This window comes from Watersipora subatra, chromosome 3 (genome assembly GCF_963576615.1).
Source record: "Watersipora subatra chromosome 3, tzWatSuba1.1, whole genome shotgun sequence".
Taxonomy (NCBI): Eukaryota; Metazoa; Bryozoa; class Gymnolaemata; order Cheilostomatida; family Watersiporidae; genus Watersipora; species Watersipora subatra.
The window spans coordinates 66,628,126-66,655,010 of NC_088710.1; the positions used below are offsets into that span (position 1 = coordinate 66,628,126).

At 37.0% G+C, this 26,885-nt stretch overlaps 1 protein-coding gene across 1 annotated transcript; it reads left to right on the forward strand.

Annotated features, from left to right (window-relative positions):
• On the forward strand, window positions 1–26,866 carry LOC137390903 (synaptotagmin-15-like). Its single transcript, XM_068077219.1, has 8 exons — window positions 1–155; window positions 13,902–14,041; window positions 15,340–15,538; window positions 17,029–17,122; window positions 17,751–17,936; window positions 18,445–18,562; window positions 18,682–18,882; window positions 26,635–26,866. Exons 1-8 carry the CDS (start codon window positions 1–3, stop codon window positions 26,754–26,756), a joined length of 1,215 nt encoding a protein of 404 aa, XP_067933320.1. The 3' UTR covers window positions 26,757–26,866.
• Window positions 26,867–26,885: the final 19 nt, after the last annotated feature.

Consider the following 26,885-nt stretch of genomic DNA (forward strand, 5'->3'; position numbering starts at 1 on the left):
ATGTCATCATTAATAAAGAAAGTTCTATCTTGTTGCTGCCAGCAGAAGAGCAACGTAGACGAGGATGCCAAACTGGTAGAGTCAACGAGAAGGGACTCATTCGCTCCTTCTCTTTATTCGACAGGAAGCCTGACTACCTTAAAACGACTCAGCAGGTAACCCAATCAGTTAATTGTTGCAAGATGCTGCTGCTCAAACGGCCACACACAGAGGTCAGCAGAGCCAACATTGTATATATAGCTGATAGTGAGCTAAATGGGCCAATCAAAATGCATCCCCAACCAAATTTTTTTAATTATACTATTTAAACCTTCAAGTGAAAACTTTTTTCAGGGAAGGAGATAAAATTAGGAAATGTTACTACAGTGAACCTTCGAGTTACTTCGTCTCTGTTTTACGGTTTTTTGACATACGATTTGGAACACGATGTTTTTTCTCCTCTATACCAGATTTTTTTGCCACACGAAATCAACAAACATGTTTCTCGAAATTCAAATTTGTGCTAAATATGTAAAGAATAATGACGATGCCAATATGCTATTTACCAGAATCTCTCCCACATTGCCTAAAAGAGATGCAATGCTTGCTCTCTCTCAGTTTAACATTATTCATTAGGTATAAGTTATAGTGAAAACGAAACCGGAAACAGGTAATAAAATTAAAGATTAGGACGATGACAAAATTAAAGTTTAGTTTGTAAAATACTTATTAAATCTGTGTCTGTACATATTAAGTTTACACAATAAAGTTTTAAGTGTGTGCTTAGTAAGCTAAATTCATTTAAGCTAAATTCAAAGTTCAAGTTATACATCTGTCTCGAAGGTAAAACTCTCTATGGTATGTACTGCACATAGTACATTGTAATATTACATTTTATTATAGATCATAACTACTAAATACGCATAAGTTACTGTAGGTAACTATAGTTACTAAAGTTAATATATTATTTTGTTATTAATTTTTAATATTTACAGTGTAAAATTTTGTTGGTCTTTGTAAGGGGGTGTTTACATTAGATAATTACTATGAGTTTCTACACCTTTCTATACAACATTTTTGCCTAACGTTGCCAACACTGGATCAAATTAATATCGTATGGCGGGTTTTGCTGTACTCCCCTTTGTGATAGCTAATTTTCGACAAAAACAAATGTTTATTATCATCAGAAATGATTTTGACTGGGCTCAAATTAAGTTAATTCGTTGTTTGTCGCAAATGCAGTCAGATTTTTGCAATTTGTCGAACACAGTAAAACATTTGTTAAGAATGGGGTAGCTTATACTGAAGACAAACACGGTAACTGGCAAATCACGTTGTAACATTACACAAGTTGCAATGTTATGATAATGTGTTTCTTGTTCGGATAAATTCTATTAACAAGCTCTTAGAAACATTAACATGGAAGACATACAATGCAGGAACCTCTCTTATTCGTGTCTAATCATTTATACAGAAGGTATTCGAGCAAGAAGAACCTTTATATCCAATTGTTATATTATATTGTCTTATATCATATTATATTAAAATCACTCATCAGGGTAAATGAACTAGCAAGGAAATAAAACACCAATCAGTTACACTAATCCATAAACTGTCATCTTCGCTCCTCACGTGAACCATGTGAGTTAAACGAAGGCATTCACATTAGGTCAGCAACATTATATTCTTGGGAGCACTTATTTCCAGGTGTTCCTTTAGTCGTTTTACAATTCCTTGCTTAGCTATCCTCACTATTCTCTCTGATGTCAACATATTTGATAACTGTTCAGGCATGTCTTCACTAGGGCACTCAGATATGGGATTGTAGGATTGTAGCCATCAATTCTCTTCAGAGGATCATCATATAAGCTGGTATGTCAGTCACCGCTTTACATGAGAGATTTATGATGCTTAGTTAGTTTACTTTTGGCATTCAGTACAAAACAGCCGGTTGTAATGCTGACCTAGTTATCAGAACTCTAATTTCCTTTAAAAAATTATGTAGTAGCAACAGCGTCAAGGTCGAAAGTAGTATTTTCTTATTACTCATAATTGAGAGATCGCATTCCCTAAAAATCATGCAAAATGTGCTGTTTGTTGATTGGTTGTGATGGATTTCTAAAGCGAGGTAAACTTTTGGCAATTGTCCAACACTATGACTTGGTATTCACCATATTTTACAGATGAGACTTTTGGTCATAGGTAGTTTTAAACTGTTGTATGTCTCTGATAATGTACTAGTGTAAGTATGCCTTTAAAAATGATACAAGCACTGCCACAATAGATGTCATAATAGCACCAGCTTCAGCTGTCAATAGAGATATCCAGAAAGTGGAGTCACTTTCTGAGTTAATGCATTCTATCCGTATGCCCACTAAACTGGTTTGGAACCTGAGTCCATTTTTTCAAATGAATTAATATACAAGAAAACAATTCATTTTTTAAATAGTGTAGTCATGTATTATCAAAACAGAACAAAGATAATTATGTTTTACAACTATTGACAGTTTGACGTTAAGTCATTATTACTATTATATTATTATATCATTAATGTAATTAATATTATTACTATTACCATCATCCAATTAGTTATGGAGTGAGTCGTGAGTAATTCTTACCAATCCTTCGATTATCATCGTGTTCTATGGATTTCTTCTATGCAGCATGATCAGACTAAGCTCCAGGATTTGATTGATTGTTATTATGGGCACTGAACTATCCCTCACCCCCTCCCCCCCCCCTTCCCGTTATGAGTGGCTAGGATTTTAGATAGAAAGATCCCAACCCTGGATAGTAAAGACATTAATGTGTATTTTAGTGAACCGATTGCTGTGAGAAGTCTAATAATTTATATATGAATGAGAAGATTGACTGCTTTACATTAGAGGCTAATTCATATATTAGCTGTCGAACTCGCGCGCCTGAATATAACAAAAATGGATTAGCTAAAATGAGAAACAGTAAAAGAAAATCTGTAAGTAGAGACAGAAAAGTGATGTTATTTGCTTAATAGAAAAAACAAAAACTCAAGCTATATAACATATTGCATACATAAGTTGCATGTATTGATATGGATCAGCATGAAATAGCCTTGAGTTCCTTAGCAAAACGTACCTGAGGAATTTGGGGCAATAACAAAGCATACCTAACCTATACATATAAATCTCAAAGTCTGTGTGTGTGTCTAGATATAGCAATTAAAATCTAGCAATGAAAAACCCGCATCATCATGGTTTAGAACTTCGAAGCACCAGTTCACATGGCGGCAATCTAACCCATTAAGGTACACAAGACACAATGGATTCATTGGGCAAGTACTCATTGCATCGCTTAAATTACGCATAGCGACTCTGTGTTATGTGTAACGTCATCGAAGCTTGCTCTCACGGCTGTTATTAGTAAGTTTAGCAATACGTATACAAGCTTACTCAAAATAGCCTATGACAACTACATTACCTGCCACTGTTTATAAGCTGTTTTCCTATTGCCGTGCAACATCTGCCATTCGGCTAGTTATGTATGAAGTAAGATTGTGTTTTGTGACAAATATGAGGATAACATCCTAAAGTTCTAAAACGCATCAGACAGACAAACGAAAACAACATAGTTGAGTAACTACTCAACTACATAACTGTAATGACAATACTTCACCTTTTTCATCTACCTTTCTATCATTATCTACCTTTGTCATCTACCTTTCTATTATTTATCGTCAATGCCACTTGTTTGCAAGTAGGGTATGTCAAATAATTATAAATATTACTCTTGAGTAAAAAAAAGTTGTCTGTCTTGTAATGATTTTCCCAAATGTCGAGACTTTTCTGCTGTTACTAGTTTTTCAATCTGTTAATAAGATGCCTTCATCATCTCACAGCAAACCTCATACTCTGTCTCTCAATTTGCAGCTGTGAGTCACTCCCAACTGTGAGTCACTCCCAGCTGTGAGTCACTTCCAGCTGTCACTACTAGACTCCCAGAGTCACTACTACAAGAAAATAAACATATACTGATAGTATGTTTCTACTATGTTGTCTTTTAAGTACTAAAATGGGTCGCTAGTACCTTTGCTATGAAGGTAATAAGTAACTACACAGTCCACCTCCATTGTCAAAACTGGTACATGAATCCTCGTGTATTAAATTATTACAATCTCGCTGTCATAAGATCATGATAGCTGGGCTGAAGTGTTTGCAACAGGATCTATTTTTGGTGGTGTGAACTTATAGTCTGAGATTAGCGCTAATAAACAGTTCAAACTTGCATTGGGTAATTCACATCCCTAACATCGCTGTCAAATGAACTCTGACTGATAGAATAGGCAGAGACAGAAAAGTGTCTCTAATACATTTTTGCTTAAAGTTAGGAGTTGGTAGAAGCCTGCAGTAGGAACTTTGTAGTAATTGATCTTCGAGTCAAAAATGTAATGCTGTATGATTAGTCTAGCTATAGTAGTTTACTATTGCTAGACAACGATAGCGAGACTATTACAGCTAGACTATTATAGCTATACTACTATGGCTGGAATACTATAGCTAGAATACTATAGCTAGACCACTATAGATAGATAACTATAGCTAGATGACTATTATAGCTAGACTATTATTTAGGTTTGAATAAAAATGTATGTTTTAAATATTTGATTATATCATTTTTAATTTTGCCAAATAATACATACTAACAAGATATAAAACATCAGCAAGCCTGTCAAGGCTTAGTGTGTCACTCCTCCCTGCAGCTAGCTGATCGGATGTTCTCTTGTCGTATCCCTTGCTAATCATGATATAGAGCTCACTGAACGCTATTTTTCTTAGAATATATCCGCTACTGAGCCTGGATGTAACTTATTATAAGCCAATAATAGTACATGATCTCCTGTATCAAGGATTAGTAATCCTCCGCAGGGATATGTCCTGATACATATTGATGAATTTCTGGGAGCCTACTAGCAACGCAGAAATTGCAAGTCAAGTCTGATTTTTCCTATCATATATAAAATGGATCAGCCACAAATAAAACACTCATTCATACTGTAGTGAGCTCATCCTGATGTATAGCATGAGCTGGCCTGCTGCCAACTGCTCAATGTGTCAAGGCCGAGCAACAACTGGTAAAAGATAAATCTTGGTAAAATGTAGTATAGTGGTATTTGTCAGATAGTCTAAGAGTGTTTGCGGGATCTTTCTTAGTCCAATATATGACATTTCATTCAGTGCGATGATGAGCATCGGTTACACTAGCAATATGTCAAGGTCGATGGCAGCAACGAATAATGGTAAAGAAAGTCTAGTGTAGTCACAGACTGTCTACCATATTTATTGCTCGTAGCGTTATGACTACTTTTTGGAACTTTTGGTCGATCATTCAGAACTGAATTTTTTCCGTATATAATATTAGCTCAACAGGATTGATGTGTCAACTCTGATCATTCAATTCTCTGAACTTCGAGACTCTGGAAAACTCCTAAGTTTCAATCGATTGAATTTTTGTCGATCCTCGCTATCATGGTTCACGGCTCCATTCTTATTATCTACTGTGTCAGCTTTCTGTTGATCATTGGCAGTGGTGCCTAGAGTGTCCAGTCATGTTACAAATAGTTGTCTATCAAATGCATAGTAGTTAAGTATTTCCTTATTGCAGGTTTCTAGCCTTGCTGGAAAAGAAGTTAGACTGTATGAACATATTTAGCTTGGTGTAGGTTAGCCTTAGGGCAAGTTTCACCTTACTTCTCAGTAAACTGAAGCTATTTCTTTTTGTTGAATGTTTATATTGCTTTCCAGTCTTTGATCCTCTGTCGTTTTCAGTATTTTAAGGTGTTTTTATAGTCACTCAAGTTAGAGATATACATACCTAATAGCAGGTAGAATCATCTAATGCATCACTATTACACCTTATCTACCTACCACCTACCAACAATGCACTCAGTAGTGACAAGATTTTCATAAGCGCTGCTAACTTGCTATTGAAGGAATTACCAACTTTTACAATTGGTTCTAGCCATTCTCTATTACTCTCACCTGCTGTTACCTGCTATCACTTGCTCTCATCTGCTATCATTTTCTCTCACCTGCTATCACTTGTCCTCATATACTGTCATGACTTCAACCTTTGCCTACTGTTTTTTAACAGACATTCACTGAACCATCTGCTCTTAACCTGTTTTAGCTCATTTCCAATATCTTTCACATGTTCTTACGTGCACCACCTGCTCCCATCAACTGTTACTTGTCGCATACTCTTCAACCAGCCTTGCAGAAGCAAGAGCTAATCTAAATATACAAAGATATCTAGTGTGAACCACGGGTACTAAGTGCGTTACGAAAGATGGTGCTGCTTCCGCGGGTGTCTTCTGTAATGTACCTAGTACCCGTGGCGTGAACCCAATTCATTTTCATGCCTGTAAAACCTGTGAGATAGCATCAAACTGAGAAAGATGCTAGTGAAACCTAACTCTTTTCCAGGATGTCATTTGATCATTGCTCTCATTTTGAGTTACAGCATTGAGTTACACAAAAGTTTTCTTTCTTTCATAGCCATGATGTTGTACAAGATAATATCTATTCAATAATTGTAAATAGGTACTTAAAACTTGTATTGATTGAGGTATTTAAGACTGGAATTTACTAATTGTCGAAACTGAATATGAGGATTTTAGATCTCTAACTTTTCTAGTCGGGCTTTTATATTCTAATATGATTATGATCCCCGTGTCATATACATCATTTCATAGTTCACATCACATTATGGTTACCATCACTCTGTGGTTCATAACGCTCCATAGTATACATCACCCTGTAGTATACATCACCCTGTAGCTTACATCACCCTGTAGCTTACATCACCCTGTAGTATACATCACCCTGTAGTATACATCACCCTGTAGTATACATCACCCTGTAGTATACATCACTTTGTAGTATACATCACCCTGTAGCTTACATCACCCTGTAGTATACATCACCCTGTAGTTTACATCACCCTGTAGTTTACATCACCCTGTAGTATACATCACCCTGTAGCTTACATCACCCTGTAGTATACATCACCCCGTAGTATACATCACCCTGTAGTATACATCACCCTGTAGTATACATCAACCTGTAGCTTACATCACCCTGTGGTATACATCACCCCGTAGTATACATCACCCTGTAGTATACATCACCCTGTAGTATACATCAACCTGTAGTTTACATCACGCTGTAGTTTACATAACGCTGTAGTTTACATCACCCTGTAATTTACATCACCCTGTAGTATACATCACCCTGTAGTATACATCATCCAATAGTATACATCACCCTGTAGTATACATCATCCTATAGTATACATCACCCTGTAGTATACATCACCCTGTAGTATACATCACCCTGTAGTATACATCAACCTGTAGTTTGCATCACGCTGTAGTTTACATCACGCTGTAGTTTACATAACGCTGTAGTTTACATCACCCTGTAATTTACATCACCCTGTAGTATACATCACCCTGTAGTATACATCATCCAATAGTATACATCACCCTGTAGTATACATCATCCTATAGTATACATCACCCTGTAGTATACATCACCCTGTAGTATACATCACCCTGTAGTATACATCAACCTGTAGTTTGCATCACGCTGTAGTTTACATCACGCTGTAGTTTACATAACGCTGTAGTTTACATCACCCTGTAATTTACATCACCCTGTAGTATACATCACCCTGTAGTATACATCATCCAATAGTATACATCACCCTGTAGTATACATCATCCTATAGTATACATCACCCTGTAGTTTACATCACCCTGTAGTTTACATCACCCTGTATCTTACATCACCCTGTAGTTTACATCACCCTGTAGTTTACATCCCCCTGTATCTTACATCACCCTGTAGCTTACATCACCCTGTAGTATACATCACCCTGTAATTTACATCACCCTGTAGTTTACATCACCCTGTAGCTTACATCACCCTGTAGCTTACATCACCCTGTAGTATACATCACCCTGTAGTATACATCATCTCGTAGTTTACATCACCCTGTATCTTACATCACCCTGTAGCTTACATCACCCTGTAGTATACATCACCCTGTAGTATACATCATCCAATAGTATACATCACCCTGTAGTATACATCATCCTATAGTATACATCACCCTGTAGTATACATCACCCTGTAGTATACATCACCCTGTAGTATACATCAACCTGTAGTTTGCATCACGCTGTAGTTTACATCACGCTGTAGTTTACATAACGCTGTAGTTTACATCACCCTGTAATTTACATCACCCTGTAGTATACATCACCCTGTAGTATACATCATCCAATAGTATACATCACCCTGTAGTATACATCATCCTATAGTATACATCACCCTGTAGTTTACATCACCCTGTAGTTTACATCACCCTGTATCTTACATCACCCTGTAGTTTACATCACCCTGTAGTTTACATCCCCCTGTATCTTACATCACCCTGTAGCTTACATCACCCTGTAGTATACATCACCCTGTAGTATACATCACCCTGTAGTTTACATCACCCTGTAGTTTACATCACCCTGTAGCTTACATCACCCTGTAGCTTACATCACCCTGTAGTATACATCACCCTGTAGTATACATCATCTCGTAGTTTACATCACCCTGTATCTTACATCACCCTGTAGCTTACATCACCCTGTAGTATACATCACCCTGTAGTATACATCACCCTGTAGTTTACATCACCCTGTAGTTTACATCACCCTGTAGCTTACATCACCCTGTAGCTTACATCACCCTGTAGTATACATCACCCTGTAGTATACATCACCCTGTAGCTTACATCACCCTGTAGTTTACATCAACCTGTAGTATACATCATCTCGTAGTTTACATCACCCTGTATCTTACATCACCCTGTAGTTTACATCACCCTGTAGTATACATCACCCTGTAGTATACATCACCCTGTAGTTTACATCACCCTGTAGTTTACATCACCCTGTAGCTTACATCACCCTGTAGCTTACATCACCCTGTAGTATACATCACCCTGTAGTATACATCACCCTGTAGTTTACATCACCCTGTAGTTTACATCACCCTGTAGCTTACATCACCCTGTAGCTTACATCACCCTGTAGTATACATCACCCTGTAGTATACATCACCCCGTAGTATACATCACCCTGTAGTTTACATCCCCTGTAGCTTACATCACCCTGTAGTATACATTATCTCGTAGTCTACATCACCCTGTATCTTACATCACCCTGTAGTATACATCACCCTGTAGTATACATCACCCTGTAGTTTACATCACCCTGTAGTTTACATCACCCTGTAGCTTACATCACCCTGTAGCTTACATCACCCTGTAGTATACATCACCCTGTAGTATACATCACCCTGTAGTATACATCACCCTGTAGTTTACATCAACCCGTAATTTGCATCACCCTGTAGTATACATCACCCTGTAGTATACATAACCCTGTAGTTTACACCACCCTGTAGTTTACATCACCCTGTAGCTTACATCACCCTGTAGTATACATCACCCTGTAGTATACATCACCCCGTAGTATACATCACCCTGTAGTTTACATCCCCCTGTAGCTTACATCACCCTGTAGTATACATTATCTCGTAGTCTACATCACCCTGTATCTTACATCACCCTGTAGTATACATCACCCTGTAGTATACATCACCCTGTAGTTTACATCACCCTGTAGTTTACATCACCCTGTAGCTTACATCACCCTGGAGCTTACATCACCCTGTAGTATACATCACCCTGTAGTATACATCACCCCGTAGTATACATCACCCTGTAGCTTACATCACCCTGTAGCTTACATCACCCTGTAGTATACATCACCCTGTAGTATACATCACCCTGTAGTTTACACCACCCTGTAGTTTACATCACCCTGTAGCTTACATCACCCTGTAGTATACATCACCCTGTAGTATACATCACCCTGTAGTATACATCACCCTGTAGTTTACATCCCCCTGTAGCTTACATCACCCTGTAGTATACATTATCTCGTAGTCTACATCACCCTGTATCTTACATCACCCTGTAGTATACATCACCCTGTAGTATACATCACCCTGTAGTTTACATCACCCTGTAGTTTACATCACCCTGTAGCTTACATCACCCTGTAGCTTACATCACCCTGTAGTATACATCACCCTGTAGTATACATCACCCCGTAGTATACATCACCCTGTAGTTTACATCAACCCGTAATTTGCATCACCCTGTAGTATACATCACCCTGTAGTATACATCACCCTGTAGCTTACATCACCCTGTAGTTTACATCACCCTGTAGCTTACATCACCCTGTAGTATACATCACCCTGTAGTATACATCACCCTGTAGTTTACATCACCCTGTAGTTTACATCACCCTGTAGCTTACATCACCCTGTAGTATACATCACCCTGTAGTATACATCACCCTGTAGTATACATCACCCTGTAGTTTACATCACCCTGTAGCTTACATCACCCTGTAGTATACATCACCCTGTAGTTTACATCACCCTGTAATTTACATCACCCTGTAGCTTACATCACCCTGTAGTATACATCACCCTGTAGTATACATCACCCCGTAGTATACATCACCCTGTAGTATACATCACCCTGTAGTTTACATCACCCTGTAGTTTACATCACCCTGTAGCTTACATCACCCTGTAGTTTACATCACCCTGTAGTATACATCACCCTGTAGTATACATCACCCTGTATCTTACATCACCCTGTAGTATACATCACCCCGTAGTATACATCACCCCGTAGTATACATCACCCTGTAGTATACATCACCCCGTAGTATACATCACCCTGTAGTTTACATCAACCCGTAATTTGCATCACCCCGTAGTTTACATCACGCTGTAGTTTATACTATCTTGTGACTTTACAGAACCCTGTGGTTCACATCTCCTGATGGTTCATGTCATTCTTAGGCTCATAATGGGTTCATAACACCTCCCATAATTCACATAGCCTTATGGTTAACACCCTCATAATTCACATCGCCTTATGATTAACACCCTCATAATTCACATAACTTTAGGGTTAACACCCTCATAATTCACATAGACTTATGGTTAACATCCTCTATAGTTCACATAGCCCTATGGTTAACATCACCCATAATTTACATAGCCCTATAGTTAACATCACCCATAATTTACATAGCCCTATGGTTAACATCACCCATAATTTACATAGCCCTATGGCCCCCATGCTCATTAACCTGGCAATAAATAAGTCGAGCCATGCAAATAAATAAAATCAGCTTAGACTGCTTTTGCTTTTGTTTATTTCTGTACTCTTTTGTGTGTATCCCTGTACTCTTTTGTGTGTGTCTGTACTCCTTTGTGTGTATCCTTGTACTCCTTTGTGTGTATCCCTGTACTCTTTTGTGTGTATCCCTGTACTCTTTTGTGTGTATCCCTGTACTCTTTTGTGTGTATCCCTGTACTCTTTTGTGTGTATCCCTGTACTCTTTTGTGTGTGTCTGTACTCCTTTGTGTGTCCTTGTACTCCTTTGTGTATTCCTCTACTTATTTGTGTATTCCTGTACGCCTTTGTGTATCTCTGTAGTCATTTGTGTGTATCCCTGTAGTCCTTTGTGTATTCCTGTACTACTCGGTGTATGCCCCTATTCTTTTAAGTACCTCCGCACTGCTTTGTGCCTTCTTGTACTGCTTTGTGCATCTCTTTACTGCTTTTTGTATCTCTGTACTTCCGCTATGTATCTTTACTTGCTTATGCCATGTATATTACCTCCCCTGTCCATTACTTTTTGTGAGTCTATACAGTACACATAATGAAGTTCTCTCGGCACAAACTATCATCATTGTTAAAGGCAACACATACATATAGTATAAGAGTTACTAGTCTAAGGAGCTACGCACTATCTTTGCTTTTGCTAAAACCTATAAGGCAAAGTTACGTGTACGCGTGTCAGCACCACCCTATTGTGGATCCATATTCATGTTTTCAGAGCAAACTTTAAACATTCATGTAAACAGATACATACATGTATATAAGATGCCAGGCAAGTTCAACTCGGTATCATAAATACTAAAACAGGCTCTAGTCATATACTTTAGTATATACTGAGCATGAAATGACATTTTGTAGCTTGTAGGAATGATGTAGGATGTCTGGTAGTGTGTATGATTTGTGTATTGAAGAAAAGAGAGTGAGAGGCTAATGGAAGCAGATGTATGCAGAGCTGTTGATTAGCAGATTCTGCGCGAAAGTTAACAAATCGTTTCTGCGTAACGGTAGAATACAGTAAGAGTATTTCTATATTTCTATACGTTTTATAGCATTTTACATAGCCCTACCTTTTATAGTGTCTTTATTTCTGTATATTTCTTAGATAACATGAAGTTGTCTCATGAAATGTTAGTGGAATTGGGTAAAATACAAAGCAGTGTATTCTATGGTGGAAGATAACCATCAGTTAACTGACACTTGCCATATATTTTGCTCCGTTACAGTTTTATCTAACGTTTCACTCAATATTTAGCAAACAAAATGAAAAAATTTTGTGCGCTGATAAAGTCTGTTTTTTTTAGTATTCATTACAAAGGTAATGGAAATTAAACAAAAATAAAATATATAAAATGTTAACCTACTAAATAAAAGGCAAAAGTATTGTAAAGGAGAAAATGGCAACTAGTCAGAATATTATTCTAACAAAACACATGACTAAGATGACAGGAGGAACTCCAACATACTTATGAGCATGGCGACCTTGACCTAGTCAGAGCATAATTCTATTTAGCTATTTGATGCAATGTATGAGTCTAGGAACATTTTAAAATTTGTATGTTGACACTTAAATGTACATCACTTGCCAGGTCTCAAGCTAACACTGCAACTGTTTAGTAGATTGGCAGGAGTAGTATAGCCAGGGCCATTCGTAAGAGTGAGTCTTGTATCAGTAATTTTTGCCATACCTATATAAATACCTTATATAGGTTGTATGAGTGTGCTTGTAGTGTATAATAGTGAAAATGAGCAACTCTCAATTCTTAATTTTAACCACAATCTTTACTAAATAAGGGCTGAGTTTATCTGTTTGTCCATCTGTCCGTTCATCTGTTCGTCCATCTGTCTATCCATGTTTTCGTTCATCTGTCTGTTCATTCATCTGTTCGTTCATCTGTTCTGTTCGTTCAGCTGTCCGTCCATCTGTCTGTTCGTCCATCTGTCTGTTCGTTCATCTGTCCGTCCATTTGTCTGTTTGTTCATCTGTCCGTCCATCTGTCCGTCCAATGTTTGTCCATCTGTCCGTCCAATGTTCGTCCATCTGTCCGTCTATCTGAAGTCACACTAAGAGCGTTAAAAAAATCGATTGCATCACACAGGAATAAAACCTGGATATTTGGATTCCCATCCAAGCGCCCTACCATCTGCGTCTCTTAATCACCTTCACATATCTAAGAATAGTTGTGGACATAGTTATTAGTTATTACACATGATGATCTCTCATGGTGCAAGGGACTGCCAGCATACTAGTTCTCTATAATAGTTGTGTGTATGGGGTGTCAGATAACTTCAACCAATTTATTGCCTCAAAATCATAGCAAGAATTTGGCATTGGTTTCTTTTCTGGATCCTTCCGATTTACTCACACTATTTTTGGATCATTAGACAATCATCATCTTGAATGCAGTTTCTAGGGTCTCCAGTTTTTTTACACCTCTTGAAATCGCATATAGCTGCTAAGTTCAATTGTCTAAGACAAAAGTTCAGTCTTTCCTCCTATTGGTTACAAGTGTACCAATAAGAGCGTATCTCAGATGAGCCGACTAAGCTAAAATAATAAAGTATAACTGTAGTTCTATTTTAATATGGTGACTTGTAACGCACATGCTTCATCATTGTAGCACAGACATTCCATTTGCTATTCCTGGCTCACGGAAGAGCACGCCGACTCCAGGGCACTTCAACAATAACAGTGATGAGGACGAAGGAGAACACTACTTTACTAGGAGTCGCACAACTACCCTAGAAAGTCTCTACAGCGGTGAGTATAGTTCTAGACAGCCTTTTATTCTGAGCACTTGAGAGAGTTTTTAAAACAGAGAAAGAGGGGTTGAATACTAGCCAACCATTTTACCCTGAATACCTTTGACAGTCTTTAGAACGGGAGTGTGATGTTAAACAATTTGATAGTGTTTGCTAGGGTGAGACAGCCTATTTAGCTGGAGTTCCCGAGAAATTCTTTGCCGTAGTGGAATGTTAGACAATCAGTCTAGTCAGGTATCATGGAAAGTTTCGGTGATGGGGACATGCAACTTTTGTAAACAACATTGTAAAAATGTGTTGATTTGCAAAATAGGCTCTATTTACTAACCTAAAAATAAAATATCCAAAGATGGTAAAGAATTACTGTTTAATATATTATTATTTTTTTAAAGATAAGTTATATACAAGCAGTAGGCCAGACCACAAATGGTCATATATATATACAATATACACTAAAAATAGAAAAAGTGTAATCACTGAATCACCGAATCACTGATGCACTCTGCTACTTGCAGTTTAGCTTTAATAGATCACTTGCAATCTCGGATGCGTTGCAGATAGCTGTCAAAAAGACAGCTATCTGGATGGCTCAAAAAGACAGCTCGTGGGACGCATGACATTCTACAGTATTTGCACATGCAAACTTTTTAGCAGATCTATGTATTGAGCCTAACTAGTTAACAGGCATGCCTATTGTAAACAAATCTTTAGTTCGATAATGGGAAGTCTCTTTAGTGAGAGTAGACAACTTCTATCTTGGTGAATGAAGCAATGCACAAAGTTTTAGCTGAAAGTTGGGATCTTAATTAGGGAGGGGCCTATATCCAAAAACTGGTTCACACTATATCGCCATATGTCGAAATTGTTCTTTCATCAATTATTCGTCAATATGTGCACTGTAAACTGAAGGCATCGTCAAGGCAACGTAAATACTTCAGGAAAGTTTACTGCTGTCAGACTTTCTCAGTAGTTTGCTGAGCATCCATCACATCCTGTGCAACGTGTACCACTTCGGCGAAAGTGATTGGCCATTGCGAATTGCTTAATCAATATTTTCCTTTTTGGCTGTTCCGGTCGGACTAGGATTTTACCGTTTTCGCCACCGTGTTGTACATATAATAAGAATGCTATGCCCTGAACATTTTGCTGATAAAAACGCGGGTGGGTTTGTGATAGTACGAATATATTTATTACAGACAATCACCAAATTATTGTGTAATTAACTCCGACATACGATAATATAGTGTTAACCAGCCTCACATAATCTATTTGCATGGTGCTAATGCTTGTTTGAAGACTTGGGAGAACTGGACGTATCGCTGTATGTTGGATATGATAGTGACGACACAACAACCTACCCCAGCAACCACCTCGGTAGACTCTGGTACACCTTACAGTATGACAGCAAGGAGGAGAAGCTGACAGTAACCCTTATCAAAGCCAAACATCTGCCTTCTAGCAGAAGAGACGATTGCAAGAAAGAGAGTACTATTAGGTGTGTAGCCTCTTTTGTACTTGTTACTCAGTGAAGTGTTCGATCCAGTGGTTCTTAACCTTGTTTACGTACTAAACTCCATCATTTACATATACTCTTTCACCAACCCCTTTCTTATATAAAAGTAAAATATGATTTTTTTAACATTTAATACATTGGTATATGTTTTACTGGTGCGCAGAGGGAACTGCATTAATATCACTGTGTTCAAAGAACAAATTACATATCTTTATATAAAGACATGACCTTGTAAATCCGTGTGACTTCTGTTGTTGCCTTTGAGTGACCTCCACTGAACCCCTGAGACTGAAACCCTACGGTTTGATCAAATCAAGGCTAAGAACCACTGATATAATCATGTATAGGAAAACTTTCTGTACCAGGATATATGGAAGAATTCAATGGCTTAAAAATTTAGAAATTTTAAAATTATTATGAAGTGCTCAATTTCTGCTAAATTTTCATTCTCCTCATAACAAACAAGCCGAGTAATAGCTACCGCTCTTTTCGCTCATAAGCCTTCGAAATTGACAAATGAAAAATAATTTCTGTATATTTGATGCAATGAAATAACTGGGTCTTATTTATTGGAAAGACTACAACTTCAATGTTAATTCTCATTATCTGAAATCAGTTTCATTTAGGATTTTGTTAAACACACTAATAGATTAGCCATAAATAAAAGGTGACTTTTGAATAAATGTTATACAGTTGTATTTTTCAGAAATGATGAAGTGCAGTGTGGATCCTTTCATTTTTGGTTACAATAGAAGTTGTTTTAAATATGCTAACTTTCACACAATCACAAAATTCTGTACAAGCAATTAGTGAGGTCAATACAGCCTTTGAACTCATAACACCTTCCGAAGTCTCAGAATAATTGTGCCAACTTTTATTATTTGTGCTTTGTGACAAAAAAATAACAAACAGATGGACAGACAGACATACGACGGCCAATAATAATACACATACCACTGAGTGCTTCTTATAGTTATGATTTAGGGGAGTTTCAATATTAAAACTTACTTCTCGTATAGGATGTGTAGTAGAACTTACTTCTTGTATAGGATTTGTAGAAGAACTTACTTCCTGTATAGGATATGTAGAAGAACTTACTTCTTGTATAGGATGTGCAGTAGAACTTCCTTCTTGTATAGGATATGTAGTAGAACTGTACGATCAGCATATAAAAAGTGTTTTGTTATATTAAGGCCATCGTAATCTGACACTGCAGAGTTTGAAGACAAATTTTTGTTGTAACAATTCATTGTTCGGTTCACCTGACGGGACATTTACTCTCGTCTACAAGAACGCATATATAAATAAGAGATTGTGAAGTCTCAGCAATGAATTCCATTCACTCAATAACAATAATAGCAATAATAACAATAATTGTTACAATAATAATAATAAAACTTCCTGTAGAATAAAGATAAGAACAGTTTTTACTCCGTGACAAGTGGTAATACAACATGATAGTCTTTTTGCAGGATATCACTTGTTCCAGATGAGAAGCGATACATGAGAACCGGAGTGAAGACTGCTGAAACAAATGCATTATTCAATGCAACTTTCACATTTTCGGTAAGTTCGGTAACGACTTGTTTTGGATCTCTAATTGGATATAATTATAAACAATCAAGAAATGACACGTTTATCGTTTGCCTTGGTTTGTGAGCAACAATAAGTCAGACAAACACAGTAGTTCCACATGACTAGTTTCCCACGGTTCACTGGCACCAACGCACTAAAAGGCAGCCATATTGAAAATTAGTGAGTTTTCATGGAGTGTAATTTTTAATATTGCAAATATATTTGTCGAATCAAAATAGTTTCCTCAAAATACTTTATTAGTTCATGCGCCAACAAACTAGGGTATCTATAATATATTTCAAAAATTGTTAACTCTTATTGATTTTCCATGTTGCTCTAAAAAATTGAAATTTGACCTTTTAAGGACCTTCAGAGACTGTTGGCTAAATAAGTATAATTTCTTGAAGTGCATACAACTCTGTCTGTGGAATTCTGTTAGCAATGTGCTCCTCATAAACAAGCAAGCCTAATACTAAAGAGATAAGCAAATTTTTAGAAAAACTAATATAAAAAAAACATAATAAAGGCCTTGTAGAACAGTACTGTGACAGGATATTGGGTTGTTGAAGTTTTTAGTCTTAAAAGGATTTTGAACAACTGTAGTTGTATGTCTGAACAGCTTTCTCTTGGACTGCTAGAAGAAAGATGTGTGCGATTTGTGCTCTTTCAAAATGAGCCGGGGAAGAGAGCAGAGCTTAGAGGCCAGGCAACAGTTCAGTTAGACCATGCATTGGTTGATCAAACAGGAGATGCCTGCAAAAACAAGCGCTGGGTGGATTTGGACTATCGTCGGCCTAGTGAACAAGTATGTCTTGCAATCATTGTCTCTTATTTGTGATTACATCATAAGGCATCACCATTTTTCAAATTTTGAAATTTTCAAAATTCACATGCTGTAAAATGCCAGATTCAATGCGGGTAAAATTGTTTCAGCCGTTCACCAAGTTTGTCACTTGTTACAATATTTCAGCGTTATGTTTTCTACAGCTAGTGGTGTGTGAGCTAAGGATGAGTAGCCTGCAATGGCTTCCACGCTACTGACACACTTCCAAGGAGAGACAACTGCTTACTGTTTTTATATACTGACACTCATAGTAATACCATTGCCACTACATTTAACTCACTGCTGAGATGCATCAGTGTTATTCAGAAAGTACATTCCCTAAAGTCAGGCTTGTTGTCATGTATCTTTTGTTTAAATTGTTTTTAATGGCACATTATAAAAAGCATTTATTTTTAACGATGATATTGATGCTAAACGATGTTTAACAAAACACATTTGCTGCAGCTGTTAGGCTTTCCTATTTTTGCAGATAGTGAAGAGACACCAAAAGGGAAAGATTCTCTTATCTCTCCAATATGACAGCCACAAGCAGAGAATATTTGTGGTGGTATACAGGTGCATCCGCATGCTGTATCCTGGCCCATCAGGTAAGGATAGTGAAGTATCAATGTGTGGAAGGTTAGAACAGCTCTTCATCAATTATTACTGCTGCTAAGGATCTAAGACTAGAGCTAAATCAATGGTAAGCTATTGTTTTACGTTGCAGATGTCAGTGTTAAGGTTGAGCTTGTGTCCCATACTAACAGCAATAAGAAGGTGAGAAAGAAGAAAGGCCAAGTGGTAAAACACTGCGAAGAAGAGGTTGACTTTAATGAGCTTTTTAAATTTTCCATCTCAGAAGCCAGTTTGGCCGACAGCAGTGTTTCTATTAGCCTTAAATCAACAAAGTCAACAGGAAAATACACCGGTATGTGAATGAGCTCTCTATCTTTTATAGAAAAACATGTTTTAATGAACAAAGGCTAAAGAAATCAAATATGTTAAACTGCTAACTGATGAGTATTATTTTGAAAAAGATTTCTCACGTCTGCGAAAGCAGAGTATAGGGGCAGCAGCTCAACTATATTCAAGTTTCTTACCAGATTATCTTACTTAGTTCTTTGAACATTTAGTATTCCATGACTTGTTGACATGGTCATTAGGTGTATTTGTGCTAGCTACGGTATATTCCTTGTAATTGCATCCAACAACCACACAACTATCGGAGTCGCTATCGCTGTTACCTGCCAGAAATTTTCTTTCTTTATTCTTTTTGTTATACAGTTTTTTTAACACTTTTACTGACTGCATTGTAGCAAGCTGCTGGCAATGCAATATCTATTATAGCAGTCTTTAGTCCATTGTATTCCCATCCACATTATCTAGATGTTTTGTCAGGCAGACCTCCTCTGTCTGCATCTACTTGTGGAACATCATTTGTTCTCTGACATTATCTAGGGCTTACAGCTGTTGACACTGCTTAAGACCAAACTCATCAGTCAGTATAACTGTTACCAGGCTGCTTGAACCCCTCCCACCCACACACACACCTCTTAGATAGTGTCTGCCAATTCCTCGCGCAGTCTACGTCTTATATTATTATTTATAACATGATAAATATGTGTTGCATATTTGCCAGCTGGGAACACCTGCTCCCGTACAAATAGAATTTATCAGCCTGTGTTAGCCATAACATTGGTGTGATAAATATTATCAATCTCAGGTTGGAGGTGATTGGTGGTGCGCACCGTGAAAAGCTTTGGGGTAATGACCTGGCACTTCATTAGAATGCAGTCTATCTGTCACAAAATTTGTCTGAATCTATTTAGCAAGAAATGTTTATATCTAAGTTTACAGTAGCCGTATAACCAGCCTAGGATTTCATCCGCCTATTCCCTTTGTATGCAAGTTACAAAGTTAACCAGTCCACGTCCGTTTGAGTTCCTATTGGTGCAATTCTTTAACTGATGTAAGCCAATAGTATTAGACTGCGGATAAAATAAAATAAAACGGGCACCATTGGCAGAGGTATCTGTTGACTTCTTTCACAGATCTTCAGCCAAATTTATGATGTTTCTGGGTAGCTAATCAATATGTTTCCATGAAGCAGTTAATTCACAAATTTCCATGAAGCAGTTAATTCACAAATTTCCATGAAGCGGTTAATTCACAAATTTCCATGAAGCAGTTAATTCACAAATTTCCATCAAGCAGTTAATTCACAAATTTCCATGATGCAGTTAATTCACAAATTTGCATCATCCGCAAGATAGAAATGGCAAAAACCTACAAAACAAACGAGTTTTTTATTCACAAGTTTTTATTGGATGTTTCATGGATGGAAACAGCATGCTTGCAAATGACGCTTAAAAAAATGCTGTGCAAGCTTTCCATCTTAAACATTTACACACTTCAGTCATTCTTATTTTGAAAACGTGCTGCTAAGAGAGACAGGAGTACACCGTCATGACATCTAACATAGCAATCCATATCTTTTTTAACAAAGCGCCCACCTCAATCTGCAACACGCGAACATCCATTGAAACACTTACCGCACGGTAATCAACGTGTGCACAATTCTAAATTCACATAATCCGCATTGTGAAAACATGGTGACTGACTGGCGCTGCCAAGGCAATTATTGATGTGCCCTGATTCCTAACGCTGGCTTAGCTACCATATTGATGTTTGTATTCAGTTATAGCGGTATGACGTACTTCTGCTCCTTGACTGGTGTTAGTTTGTGTGGTAGCCAACACCTTCTTTTGCATCTTCAAGAGGGATTAGCAATCGAGATTATCTATACAACACGCTGCTTGTGAAGAATATGTGTACTCCACTCAACTATGAATCAATTATCCTGTAATCGCTTAGAACGCTCTCATATCATCTTTTCGATCAATCAAAAAATTGTGTTCATCTTTATGCCACCACTACTACTGATAAGATTGGTTGTAAAGTTACAGCTTTCACAAGTTTTGTAATGTGTACACATAGTAATGTTTGCCAGATAGCAATGTTTGCCAGATAGCTCGGCTGCATAGCTTCTAATTCTACTGTCATTGAGCAACTTGACTTTCTAATGGTTTGAAGTGATCTGAAATAATTTCTTCATGTGATTCATACCAACACATTTATCTACGCCGTGGCATATTTGTACATAGTTGTACACCGGTTCCAAAGGTTTATCTAGTGTAATTGTAGGGCAAGTACGATAGCGTTTACTTTCATCGGAGTACGTGAGGCCAAACCAGAGTACGTGAGGGTATAAAAAGTGTGTTATAAAAGATGGTGTTGAACTTTGCATTCGAATTGCTAGATTGTAGTAGAGTTTGGTGAATGTAATGATTTAGTGCCCTTGATGAACCAAAGTTCTGAGCAAATAATGCACCCGAAATACTGCTGCTACATTTTGGGGTGCGGCAGACATTACAGTACAGTCATACCTTGACATACGAGCTTAATGCGTTCTAGGATTGAGCTTGTACGTCAATTTAATCTTGTCTCAAGGCACTATTTTCTATGCAAAATAACTAAATATAAAATAATCCACTACCATACCATGTAAAACAGAGTATTGTGGTGGAAAAGCGTGTTTTTAATTATTATAATTCAGTACCTATGCTAACAAAGTAACAAATACTTATTTAGTTGCTAAAACCTGCAAAAAAATGTGGCAAAAACTACAGTAAGTTTTTACCTTTGAGATAAATATAGTGGCTAACGGCGGTCTGAGAGAGACTTGACAGCAACGCATTCGGTACACTAAACTTTTGTAATGCTATGTAACAGAAATTTTGAATTTAACTTAAATGAATTTAGTTTACGAGACAAACACATCAGCCAAGTTTTAATCTTTTAGTAAACACTTTAATTTTATCATCTTAATGTTTTATTATCCGTTTCCAGTTTGGCGCTTTTTGCCTCACGTTCCCTATAACTTTCAGCCAACCATTGAAAAACCTTTTGCAAATTGATTCGAGGAGAAAGACTGAACGATGCAGTTCTCAAAAGCGGCGTCTCGCATACTTGAGCATATGGTAGCCATCGAGAATCGGCTCATATGCTCGTATCTCCAAGGTTACTGGTATGTCAAGGAAGAAACTTGCTTGAAACTGCTCGCATTTCGATGTTCTCGTATGTTGGGACACGCATGTTGAAGTGTGACTGTAGTATGCATATCACGACAGAAAAAATGTATTTTGAGCATTCTTGGAGTGAGCTATCTTTTGGCCCACTTACGAGAGAAAGCATCACTGGTAGGCAGTTCTTTAGAAGAAAAAATAGGTTGTAATGTAGTTTTGTCAACGATTGCATACCTTTTTTGTTTGTATTCACAATCGAAGGACTAAAATCCATAACTGAAAAAATTGTAAAAATAACAACTCTGTTATGACAACATTAAGCTAAGGCGCTACCTACAACACCAAATATTCACAATATGGATAGATGTAGCTCACTACAGTAGTATAATTAAAATTATTAGTGGCTCGAATCTTACATAATACATGCTTTTTTAATTAGTGGAACAGTCAAAACTCTTCTAGTACATGTAGGTGTCTTTTAACATCCAATATACCTAAACCTGATTTTATAACGAGCATTCTATCAGAAAGAGCGTAATCTAGGTTGTTAGCAACTTGGATTATACAAATTGAGAAAATTATATGCTGCATTAGCTCCAAAATCATCTCCCATTGTACTTCATGTCTAACAAATATAATCATGGTGCGTCTCGTCTTCAGATAACTATCGAGAGAATTAATAAACGCTGTTTCAGGTATTGATTGATCTTTGGTTGGCAGTTTCAATTTTGTTACTAAGGAAACATCAAAACTGTATTAGATGCTTGCAATATAAATAAGTGAAAAAGCACTGAACAAACATTAACTTTAAAAATAAAAAGACGGTTTTACTAATATAACAGTATGTTGAACTCTTGTCACTATAATAATATTTTAAATTTTGAAATGTCTGAAACTGCCTTAAAATTAAATATACAATATTTAATTTATTCATCATCTCAATTATTTTTAACTATCGGGTTGATACAAAATATTTTTTTCTTGTAATAATATTAATTGTTTTATAAATCTATCATTTATTTCTAAGCTTATCATAACTATTGTATATTTTGCTGTTAACTTAGCATAACTATTACATATTTCGCTGTTTTTTAAGAGTATATATTGAATCATAAATATTTCAGCATACAATTGACTTTTTTAAAAACAAAATACGCATAAATTTAAAATCATCAAATTGTTAAACTGTCTAAAGCTGTGTGAAGTACCTGCTGCAGTGTAAATTTTGACTCATGAAAAGTTGTCCAATCAGCAGACATCTTCCCATGCAACCGATAGACAACACACAAGGCCTAATTAGATTGTCGCTTGATCAAAGGCCGGCTGGTCTTCACCACCTGTTCTCTTTCAGCCATGATAAGAAGAAGCCTTCAGCAAACAGAATAGGCACATCAGAAGTTGTGTGATGATTTTAGTTAGCCTTAGCTCAACTCATTTAGTTTTTGCTATCAGTGAATGTTCCCCTTTGTTGTCACATTTTTAATCAAAAACTTTTAAAACAAATATGAGAACTCATCATTCCTATGTAGGACCATTTTATAGATCAACTGGACTCTGTAAATTGCAAATACCAAGCCTGTGCTTCACAATTGATACATTTAATAATAATTATGTTTCCATGACACTCTTAATCTGCTTAATCTTGCTTAATCTGCTTAATCTGCTTAATCTTGCTTAACCTGCTTAATCTGCTTAATCTGCTTAATCTGCAAGTTTGCGTTATCCTCAAGATGGAAACGATAGAAACTCGCAAGTCCAGCTATTTTTGTTTCTCGTAGAATTTTATCAAATATTTCATGGTTGTAATGAAAACGGCATTTGCGAATGATGCACGAGAAAGCAAGCTATTTCGTTTTGAACATTTCCCACAATTTAGTCATTCCTGTTTCTTATTTGTTGCTAAGCGAGACAGCTGCTATGACCTTTGGCATAGAATTTCTTATCTTTTTTGACAAAGCGTCTTGGTTAATCCGCAACTTGCGAATATCCATTGTCACAGTTATCGCATGATCCAGGCAATTACAAATCTACATAATCTGCACAATAAACACCTAGTGCGTACCAGTTACATGAAAGTGCCCTTTAGTTGTGTCCTTGACACTTGTGAAAGTGTCCTTGTTAACCTGATGGGTGTTTTGCGGCAGCGCCTTATTCCTCTTTTGTTCTCATGTTTTGAATTATGGAATGATCATACTTGCGGCAAGAGATAGTTACATACCAGCTGAACAATAGCCATTGGACAGAGTCTTGTAGATAATGATCTATAGATTTCTTTACAACCTTGAATACCTTGTTCAAGCTCAAACTTCTGCAAATGGCAATAGTTTAGTTTCTGTAAATTTACATTTTTTTTAAAACTGAAATAACAAGATCTGTACATTAACAAGGATCTAACAGCGAACTTTAACAATAACTGCCTTAAAATCTGTTCAGGTAGATTATTAGGTTTCCTATATTTTACAGAACAGAGCATTAGTTTTCTCATGGAACTGTGACCTGTGAACTGTGACCTGTGACCTGTGAACTGTGACCTGTGACCTGTGACCTGTGAACTGTTATCCCCTGCTGGTTATCCCATTTAAACACTCAAAATTATGTTTGGGAAATTTTTAGTTGGTTTTTATCATCTCAGCGAATGACCATTGCTTCCTGCTTAGATCTTACCAAGGCACAATAAGGCTACTTGTACTAACTCTGACACTAGCTATACCATAGTAGTAAAAACCAAGGTTAGTACATCTATCCAACCACAGTTGCTGCCATAATGATGAAGAGCATGACGTTGTAACCTTGGCGTTACTTCTGTCTAATCATCTAAGTTTTAATTGCAGAAACTAGGAAATTAAACCTATTGTCTGTTTCTCTGTCCTTTCCTTCACGCCAAGCTTTGTCTTTGACATTGTCCAACCCCAGTATTTGTTCTAATCATCAAGATTGGTCAGATTACACGTTTGCTATTGCATGTGCGTCTCCGGAATGCGTTGACAGGCATCTGCAGTGAAAATGAAAGTCATTCTCTTCATTGTTGATAAACACTGAACTCAATGAAATTATAAATTAGGCAAGTGCATGTTATCAGTGCCTACTGAATGTGCATGACCTCCATGATGCGAATCAATTACACTCTAAGACAGCGTAATAGCCTTCAACAGCGTACTAGCCTTTGGCAAAGCAAGATAACAATGATTTATAAGCACTCTAGTAATTTAAAAAGCTAATTTCTGTTACATTTCCGATTTTTTACATAAAAATACCATTTAGGGGCCTAAAGTTTAATGGAATTGTAATGTAGGAACATTAAAAATTAAAAGGAAGAAAACAAATCAACAGTGCTTTATATGCTTTTTAGTGGACAGAACATAAAAGACCATCTGCGATGTGGCTCCTCTATGTTGTATAAACAGAATACCGCTGCCGATACATCAGTTTCAAAAGCAGTAATTGGTTTGGGCTTGTAAACACGACAAATCAATATAATCTACAATATACTTGTAACAGCTACAATAGGAATAATCTAAATATAAAACTAGCCAAACAAAATCGGAAGCAGTTTGAAGAGTTCGACAGCAATTTTTCGTCAAGTCATACCATGTGATTGGATACTTGGTGACATAGATATGCGCAACGCTAATCTATTACCTAATCTATTTTAAAACATCAGCTAAACTATAAACTTGAATGGTAACAAGATTTATTTAAAATAGTATGTAGTTTGCTGATATTTTTAACAGTAAAATATTTACACAGAACTGGAATCATGTTGATGTTGTTCAAAGTTATTCTTCAGTCTCACTTCCTGCAGTTCAAAAGGTCATGACCAGGTTATATCCAGGTTTCGCTGAAAACTATTTTAGCCAAGGCTTATGTAAACTCAATTAGGTGAGCCCATAACAAAAAGCTAATATTATACCATCAGCTGCCTAAGGTTATATTGCTATTAGTGATGATATCACAGTCATACGCAGTTTCAGTTGACAGCCAACGAAACATCCCTGATATGTTTATCCTCTTTTGCAATGCTAAAACATTTTACTAGCAATAGTATCACTCCTCACTAATACTGCTGCCAAAAACTTGAACAAAAAGCTATTTTCATCAAAGGGCACTTCCTAACCCCACTTGCATTTGCTGTATAGAATTAGCAAAAGATTCCATGATAAGACCATGATAAGAGAGTAATGGGCGCAAATGATCTATAACTAGCTACCAGTAATAAAATGACCTGAGCAGTATTTCCATTACTTGCTGTAAAGGTTGAATGCATGACAGGCATGAATTCCCTTGTAGTTAGAAAGTTGAGTGATGATGAGAGGGGAATTGGAAAATGTTTCGCAGTTTACTTGGCCCTCTTATTAAGCACTATATACTGGCACTATATAGCACTGATACTAAAAAGAAGATGGAATTGTTTATTCGCTATCTAATCATGTTAGGAAACATTTGTGAACACGCTGAGATCAAGCTCCTGATCTCCTAAGTCGGGGAAAATAACATAATATATCCTAAAATCAATCAACCAGCTTGTAAATACCGACATTTCTAAATAATTAATTTTAATTTCAACAATAACTAATGGCTGGGCAATTCTTTTTCAGCCTGGAATGGAAGAGTGGTACTAGGAGGCATGATGCTGGCTGCAGGTAGGGAGCTGGAACACTGGCAGCTGATGATAGACCAACAAAATGAGGAGCATATTCAGTGGCATGACCTCTGCTGACACCGAAATGTGAAAAACAAGAGAATATAGAAGCTGCAGAGTTACTTGTAGAAAGCCTGCGCGGAGAAAAGAGATGGAGTCACTACATATCCGCTGGAGCTCTAGGGCTAATGATGATGACAACTCTAT

Excerpts from the sequence above, each read along its gene's own strand:
- LOC137390903 (XM_068077219.1), top strand. The coding sequence starts at position 1 with ATGTCATCATTAATAAAGAAAGTTCTATCTTGTTGCTGCCAGCAGAAG. Across the intron at positions 14,042-15,339 it reads CCTAGAAAGTCTCTACAGCG|ACTTGGGAGAACTGGACGTA; the intron begins GTGAGTATAGTT and ends GCTTGTTTGAAG. Across the intron at positions 17,937-18,444 it reads ATCGTCGGCCTAGTGAACAA|ATAGTGAAGAGACACCAAAA; the intron begins GTATGTCTTGCA and ends CTATTTTTGCAG.